The sequence below is a fragment of the Orycteropus afer genome, unplaced genomic scaffold, assembly GCF_000298275.1.
Source record: "Orycteropus afer afer isolate SDZICR_OR568_19922 unplaced genomic scaffold, OryAfe1.0 scaffold00046, whole genome shotgun sequence".
NCBI lineage: Eukaryota > Metazoa > Chordata > Mammalia > Tubulidentata > Orycteropodidae > Orycteropus > Orycteropus afer.
In genome coordinates this window covers 12,461,983-12,471,034 of record NW_006921633.1, presented here as the reverse complement: position 1 = coordinate 12,471,034, position 9,052 = coordinate 12,461,983, and the positions used below count along the sequence as shown (strand labels likewise).

General features: G+C 35.5%; 1 protein-coding gene across 1 annotated transcript in view; it reads left to right on the top strand.

The window, feature by feature from the left end:
• USP34 (ubiquitin specific peptidase 34) overlaps positions 1-9,052 on the top strand; it is a 312,910-nt gene that overhangs the window by 222,820 nt on the left and 81,038 nt on the right. Inside the window, exons 42-43 of the mRNA XM_042780562.1 lie at positions 2,063-2,246; positions 2,680-2,843. Of these exons, the coding sequence (XP_042636496.1) occupies positions 2,063-2,246; positions 2,680-2,843 (348 nt within the window). The remainder of the gene's footprint in view (positions 1-2,062; positions 2,247-2,679; positions 2,844-9,052) is intronic.

Below are 9,052 nucleotides of genomic sequence, written 5' to 3'. Positions count from 1 at the left end.
TGTGGGGCTGGTGCGGGATCGGGCAGTGTTTCGTTCTGCTGTGCATGGGGTCGCTATGAGTCGGAAACGACTCGACGGCACTTAACAACAACAACAACATCAGATGGATGTTCATATGTATGTTATTCTTTCACTTAGAGTGACACTTGTTTTTCTGATAAACTCAGGGTAGGAAGATAAAAATATTGTTCATTTCAGTATGCTTTGACCAACATAGTATTTCTCAGAAAATGCTTTTCTGGTATCACAGGCTTTAAGTATATTTTTTGTCAGAACTTCAATATCTTGGAGCTATAGATATTTGATCAATTTATAGATATAAAATGGCAAAGTCAGTTCTTCACTGTTGAAGTACTTAATAGACCTTTCACACTTTTTGTTTGGATGAGTTTGATTTTATTTTCCAGTTCAAGTAAATGTGTTATTTTGTCCCCATGTTAGTCTTAACCTCTGAATTCTAAGCCAGGTAAGAAATAACCTTACCATCAGTTTATCAATTGTATAAATTACTTTCCGTGTTTTTTACCCAAATTATCTTTGCTTTGCAGAATCAGCATCAGTGCATTTACTCATTCTTTAGAAGTAGTAAGACAGAAGAGATGGGACTATAAATGGAAAAATAGTTCTAGTTTTCTTTTATTTGGTAACTGTGTCAGGGATTCCTAAGACCACTCAGGTTCTGTGATTATTTAGGACTCACAGGACTCAGCATGTAGATGTGCTCACAAATTAGATTTATTACAGCAAAATAATTCAGAACCAGCTCAGCAGAAGGAAAAGGTACATGGGGATAAGTCTGGAGGATACCAGTCACGTGTTTCTAAGACTCATCTCCCAATGGAGTTGCTCAGGATATGCTTTATTCCCCCAGCAAAAAATGTGACAACGTGTGTGAAGTGGTGTCTACCAGGGAAGCTCTCTTGAATCTCAGAATCTAGGGTTTTTATCTGGCGTTTGTTATGCAGACTTATAGTGCCTCAATGACTGATTACAGTCACTAAAATTGTACACTCCCAGAAGGATAGTACATCTTCAGCATAAACTACATTGACTGTACAAACAATTAGGCACCGTAAACCATTCTTACCATTTAGAACAAGTTTTGTATTAGTGAAGGGAACTGTTTACCAGTTATTTTCAGACAACAGCCCTGGGTCAACTTGGCAAGTAGGCCTACCTAAGGATAGCAGTCTCAGTCCTCCTGTGTCTTGTCTTTTCTGCACAGTACTACAAGAGGTGTCATAGCCCAGGCAGTGTACTGTGGTGTATTGGGAATGAGGGAGAGAAATAGCGTTCTTCGCTAAAAGTTACAAAGGACTAATTAGAAAAGAACATGTGGGGAATAATGATCAGTAACCACTTTCTTGGGCAAAGGAAATTTAGGATAAGGCACATCTAGAGTGAGGAACTAGAAATTGACTCCCATGAAACTATTTAAGTCTCCATGATAATCCTTGCACCTCAGTTCAAACCTCACTGGCAAAGAGGTTAAGTGCTTGGGGTCTTGCATCCTGTCTCTGGCACCTGATAACTGTATAACTCTGCACAAGTTTCTTAACCATTCTGGCTTTTTGTTTTGGGGACTTTAAGCAGTGACTGGCAAAGGTGTTCAGTATGAGAAAGTTGTTGCTGTTCCTGTTGCTGCTGTATTGTTATTATTAGAACAATATAAGGAGAAACTAAGTAAATGCAAAAGCACCAATTACTATATGTTAGCAGCTGAGGATGGGCCTACTGAAGCCTTAACAAAAACTTTAGGTCACTTAATGGAATGGAAGGTAAGAAGTAGATGCAGAGTAATAAGACTGTTACTAGATCTCGAGAGAGGGAAATAAAAGATGGTCTCCCCCCCACCCTCAGTTTTCTCTAAGAAATGAATATTGGGAAGACTTCCAGATGATTGGTATGCAGTGCTGGTTTAAATTTTAAAACAATTTTCAGTAAATTGTACAATGGTATATAATCCAGTTCGTTCTGTATAAATTATTCATTATATTTGACGTTTACTTATTACACCCAAGTTTAGATAACATACTTGACGTCTTTCTCTGTCTTTCTCTAGGAATTTTTAAGAGATATCTTCAATCTGCTGTTTTTGTTGCCCAGTCTGAAAGATCGACAACAGCCAAAGTGCAAATCACATTCTTCAAGAGCTGCTGCTTATGATTTGTTAGTAGAGATGGTAAAGGGCTCTGTAGAAAACTACAGGCTAATACACAACTGGGTTATGGCACAACACATGCAATGTAAGCATTCTTCTTTCTCTTTAATCTTAACAAGTTTTGTAAAGAAATGTGATTCTGGACAGCATTGTTTGAAGGAAAATTTCACTTTTCATATACTTATAGTATTGTTGCTAAGATGTTGAAATGAAAATATAAACATTTGTTTAAAAAAAAAAGATTGGAGGGACGTTTTATAGAAAATTGAAGTATTTTGGTATCCTTGATTATAATAATTGAGTGCCAACTAAAATCAAATTTTGAAGTCCTTTAAATTTTTGGGAATGATTTCCTTTTTGTGTGTATTTCTTAATTTTTAAAATTAACATGTATAATGTTTTATTTATGTGAGCTAGATAACTATAACGAGAGCAGTGTCCATTGATAAACAAGCTACATTATATATTATATATTTAATAGTTGTTTGGGGGGGCATCTTTTCCTCCTCCTCTTTCAGCAGCTCATGCACCTTATAAATGGGACTATTGGCCCCATGAAGATGTCCGTGCTGAATGTAGATTTGTTGGCCTGACTAATCTTGGAGCCACTTGTTATTTGGCTTCCACTATTCAGCAACTTTACATGATACCTGAAGCAAGACAGGCTGTCTTCACTGCAAAGGTATACTTTTTCTCAGTATAAAAATTAAAGTTGTAAAACCAAATGTTTTAACTTCATTTATAAATCTTGATTGGTTCAATATAGTAAAATATTATTTATTAAAAGCATTTATGAATCAAAAGATACAATCCTGCGTTTCAAAATCAGCTAACAAATTCTATTTTGTTTTCACATTTTAACAGATTACTCTTAATACTCTAGTTTAATTTCTTTATTTTCCAAAAGAAATCATTTGTGGAATATAGACAGAGATCTCTTGTATTTTCAATAAAAATAAAACAAATTGTAATTATATAGAAAATAAACAAAGCCTGAAACAAAGCAGGGTCATATTATCAGTGTCACTGAGCATGTTTCTTTATATTTAGCCCAAAATAAAAGAGATTGTCGTTCTACTTGTTTGTTTAAGCTCTGCTAGGTGTTATATTGCTTTCTTGTTCATGTTTTTCATTCTTTTTATCATTGTGTATATTTTCAGTCTGCCTTCTGTTGCTGCTTTAATAACTTTTTTTAAAAATACATTTTATTGAAATATAATTTATGTACAGTGAAATACACAAAACTAAAGTGACATGGGTCAATCTATTTTTTTCCTGCAATGTTCCTCCCCATACCCCTGTAACCAACAAAGAAAGTTTCCTTCTGTAGATAAGCCTTTCCCTGACTTTTTACAGTAATGAACTAATACTTTATTTGTCCTTCTGAGACTGACTTATTCCACTCAGCATAATGTCCTCCAAGTTCATCCATGTTATCTGGTGTTTTGCAGATTCTACATTTTTCTTTATTGTTGCATAGTATTCCATTGTGTGTATGTACCATAGTTTGGGTATCCATTCTTCTGGTGATGGGCACCTAGGTTGTTTCCATCTTTTTGCTATTGTAAATAGTGCTGCAAGGAACATGGGTATGCATGTATCTGTTCTTATCCTGGCTCTCACTTCTTTAGGGTATATACCTAGTAATGGATTGCTGGGTCAAATTGCTGGGTATTTCTAATTCCAGCTTTGTTAGGAATCGCCATATTGCTTTCTATAGTGGTTGTATTATTTGACAGTCCCACCAGCAGTGTATGAGAGTCCTAATCTCTCCACATCCTTGCCAGCATTTGTTGTTTTCTGTCTTGTTGAACTTTGCCATTAGGGCAAGATGGTATCTCATTGTTGTTTTGATTTGCAACTCTCTGATGGCTAATGATCATGAGCATTTCTTCATGTATTTGCTGGCAACCTGAATATATCCTCCTTAGTGAAGTATCTATTCATGCCTTTTGCCCATTTTTTAATTGGATTGTTTTTTTGTTGTTGAGGTATTGGATTTTTCTATAAATTTAGAGATAAGTGCCTTGTCAGATAGGTTGTTGCCAGATATTTTTTCCCTATCTGTAGGTTCTTTTTTTACTCTTTTGGAGAAGTCTTTTGAAGCACATAAAAATTTAAATTTTAGAAGGTCCTATTCATTTATTTTATCTTCAGCTGTTTATGCATTTTGGGTTATGCTTGACAGTCTTATTTATGCCATAAATTAGGGCCCCCAAATTTGCCCCTATTTTTTCCTTGAGGAACTTTATAGTTTTAGGTTTTACATTTAAATTTTTGATCCATCTAGAGTCAGTTTTTGTGTATGGTATGAGATAGGGATCTTCTTTCATTTTTCTACAAATGGATATCCATTTTTGCCAGCACCATTTGTTAAAGAGACCACCTCATGCCCATTTAATGGATTTCACCCTTTATCAAAAATCAGCTGACCATAGGTCAATGGCTCTATTTCTGGGTTTGCATTTCTGTTCCACTGTACCAGTACCAGGCTGTTTTGAATACTGTGGCTATGTAGTAGTTTTGAGATCTGGGAGTATGAGACCTCCTGCTTTGTTGTTCTTCTTCAGTAGTGCTTTGCTTTTTGAGGTCTCTTTCCTTTCCATATAAAATTAATGATTGTTTTTTTCTATATCCTTAAAAAATATTGATGGAGTCTGTATTGGGATTGCATTGAATGTATAGATTGCTTTGGGTAGTGTTGACATTTCCACAATGTTCAATCTTACTATCTATGATCATAGTGTGTTCTTCCATTTATGTAGCTGTCTTACGGTTTCTTGGAGTAGTGATTTGTAGTTTTCTTTCTACAGGTTTTTTATGTCCCTAGTGAGATTTATTGCCACATATTTTACTTTTTGGTAGCTATTGTAAATTGTATTGATTTCCTTATTTCTTTTTTAGCAATCTCTTTGCTGGTGTAGAGAAATCCAACTGATTTTTGTATGCTGATCATGTATCCCACTACTATGCTAAATCTCTCAGTTAGTGCTGGAATTTTTTTTTTTTTTTTTTTTTTTTTTTTTGCTGAATCTCTTGGCTTTTCTAGATATAGGATCATATCATCAAATAAAGAAAAAAAAAAAAACAAAAAAAACCCCACATTACCTGGGAGGGGGCAATAAGAGAAAAGAGGTAGAGTAGGAGAATAATGAAGAAAAAAAGAAAAATGCAAAAAGAAAACAAGGAATTGTTTACCTTCCTTACCAATTTGGATGGCTTTGATTTCCCTTTCTTGCCTTATTGCGCTGGCTAGGACTGCCAGTACAATGTCGAGCGTTCTGGTAAGATGGTGGAATAGGCAGAGAAACTACACAGACCCTCTTCAACAAAGAAATATATAACCAAATTAACTGCCATTGAGTTGGATCCAACTCATAGTGACCCCTCCTTGGGTTTCCAAGGTGGTATGACAGAAGTAGATTGCCCAACCTTCCAGTTAACACAGATACGGGAGATAATCCTGAAGCCCTGAGTTTTGAAAGGAAAGATACAAAAGTAAACTAAACTCCAACTAGTAGAAGAACCTGCATGAAAACACTGAAAAAGGCGACATACAGAGCTGGAGTCTGTTGGCGATCCTGATGGCACGGACAGCTTTGGATATTGCCGAGTGGTGTTAGGACCTAAGAATTAACCTAAAAATCAACCCTGTTAGCCACAGGCTGCACAGAAGACCACACTGGTGAATAAACGGAGAAACAGCATAGAGGGAGATGGGCTCAGCTGTGCAAGTTTGGCTGTCCGGAGAGTGCAGCCATTTTGAATGTTTACAGGTGGTTCGACCATTTTGGATATTTAAAGCGACAGCATTGTCTCAGATTCCAGGGACCTAAGAATAGGCTCTACTTACCAGGGACCACAAGGACATTCTGGACACAAATGACTGGAAAGGTGTGATATTCCCCTTGTTACTCTTATACCCCACACCTTTTGGTGAATGGAGGTACAGCCATCCCTCACTCCCACTCACCTTCTGGGCCAGCAGGAATTCCATCACAGTTTCTGTGCTCTGACCGAGCCTGGGTGCCCTAGCCAGATTTTTTCCTTTTTTTTAGTTTGTTTATTTTAGTCTGTTTTAAAATTATTGTTGTTGTTTTTCTTTTTTTTTTTTTCAGCCTTTTTATTATTATTCTTTATTCTTCCCTTCCCAGGTTAAATTTTCATCTTTTTCTCTCTTCCCTGTTCCTGGTTCCTTTTTTTTTATTTTTTCTTTCTTGTGGTTCTCCCCATTCCTTGTTTTCTTTTTGCATTTTTCTTTTTTTCTTCATGATTCTCCTACTCTACCTCTTTTCTCTTATTGCCCCCTCCCAGGTATTGTGGGGTTGTTTTGTTTTGTTTTGTTTTTCTTTTTTTGGTGATTATTCTTAAGTGTTTATGCAGTATATCTTTGGCCACTTGCTTTTACCTTTTTTATGGTTTTTTGATTGTTGTTTTTGTCTAACTGAGTGGGAGACAGCAGCCGTGCCCATACGATGCAACCACACCTGTACCTCCTGCAGCTCCACTTACTGAGTGAGAGCTACCACTTCCTCCTCTACCAGCTGGCCAAGGATAAACAACCACTACTAAGAGCCTAACTCACTCTTAACTGCTCTTCACAAGCAGTTAACAGTGATGTAAATACAACAGTGTTACAATGTGTTGGATACAACAGACTATCACAGTCCACACAAAGAAACAAGATAAAGTGGTAAAAACAAGGGAGCAGGATACAGACCCAGAACACATCCCTGAGGAAGAAGCAGCATTGGAACTCCCTGATAAGGAATTCAAAATTACTAAAGTATCTTCAAAGGATTGAGAGACAGATCAAGGAAACACTGATAAAATTAAGGAAAACACAGACAAAACCCTAGCACGTTTCGGGAGAAAATACAAGAACAAAATGGCAAAAAAAAAAAAAAAAAAAATCAGAAATGGTACAAAATCTACAGATAGAAATGCAATACAGTGTTGAATAGAAGTGGTGATAGAGGGCATCCTTGCCTGATTCCTGTTTGCAAAGGGGGTGGTTTGAGTCTCTCTCCACTGAGCATAGTGTTGGCTGTTGGTTTTGCATAGATGCACTTTATTAGATTGAGGAATTTCCCTTTTCTTCTAATTTTGCTGAGAGTTTTTATGGTGTTAGATTTTTATCAAATGCCTTTTCTGAATCAATTGATATGATCATATGTTTTTCTCCTTTGTTTTATTTATGTGATAGATGACATTGTTTTTCTAATGTTGAACTATCCTTGCATACCTGGTGTGAACCCCACTTGGTCATAATGAATTATTTCTTTAATATGTTGTTGGAGTCTATTGGCTAGTATTTTGTCGAAGATTTTTGTGTCTGTATTCATGAGGGATACTGGACTGTAGTTTTCCTTTTTAGTAATGTCTTTACCTGGTTTTGGTATCAAGGTTATGCTTGCTTCATAAAATGAATAAGGGAGGATTCCATCCTTTTCTATGTTTTGGAATAGTTTGAGTAGGAATGGTGTCAGTTTTTCTCTAAACATTTGGTAGAATTTGCCAGTGAGACCGTCTGAGCCAGGGCTTTTTTTGTTGTTGGTAATTTTACCATGACCTGTTCAATGTCTTCTTTTGTGATGGGTCTGTTTAAATGCTCCACCTCAGACTCTGTTACTTTAGGTAAGTAGTATATTTCTTGAAAACTGTCCATTTCTTCTAGATTTTAGAATTTATTGGAGTATAGTTCTTCATAATATCCTGATATTATCCTTTTAATTTCTCTTGGTTCTGTTGTGGTATCTCCCAATTCATTTCTTATTCATGTTATTTGTATTCTCTCCCTCTTTTCCTTTGTTAAATTTGCCAGTGGTTTGTCATTTTGATTAATCTTTTCAAAGAACCAATGTCTAGTCTTACTGATTTTTTTTTCTGTTGTCTTTCTATTTTCTGTTTCATTTATTTCTGCTTGAATATTTATTGTTTCCTCTCTTCTGGTGACATAGGCTTTTATACTGCTCTTTTTCTAATTGTTGGAGATGTTGGGTTAAGGTATTGATTTTGGCTCTTCTTTTTTCATGTGTACATTTTGCTTTACTAACTTCTTGACAAGCTTCCTTTGTGCTTGCACTTATGTTTTTGTTTTCCTCCATCATGCTATTTTATGATCTTGCCTTTTTTTCTGTAACAAAGTATTTTGATGTCTGAAATACTTTAAATGAACCCTTACTATGTTTAAGATAAGTTTCAAGATCTCCAGTTGGTAATATACTCAAATGGGCTTTGTGATTTTGGCTTTATTTATGTTTGTAATTTTGTTTATCTTCTTTGTAGATTGACTAACTATAACTGAAAGTAGTGAAAGAATTGATAGCACATGGGAATTTTAGTTACTTGTAACCTTGATGAACCCATCTGCAAAGTTTTATAAAAATCAGTTTTCACCAAAGAAACATGTTTTCAGTCATGTTCTTTGTAGCTGGTTACTTGGCCTTGTTCTTGGTTTCTCTTCTTCGTATCACTGACCACCTTTTAGCCATTATCACTGTCAAGAATTAGAATGTAGCAACATACTGAATAGTCAGATGTGCTAGTTATGAGTACCATATTTTTATATAAATAATTCACACATGTAGTTGCTGCAAACCACATACCACCTCACATGTTAGTTTCTTGTGCGTGTTGTATGTGTGTGCACATTATATGTGAAAATACATTAGGTCTCATCCATGGTATTTTTGGTCAAAAACTAAATTCAAATTTGTCTCTACATAGAAAATTATTATAGAAAGAAATTTGACTTTGAGAAGTATTCTAGTCAAATGAGCACTTGATAACTTAGATAAAAATGTCAGTTATTCTTACTCCTTTTTGTGATGTTCATATTAAAGGAAGCTATATGTATTTTTTATTAAAATAGTAAATGTGTACATATAT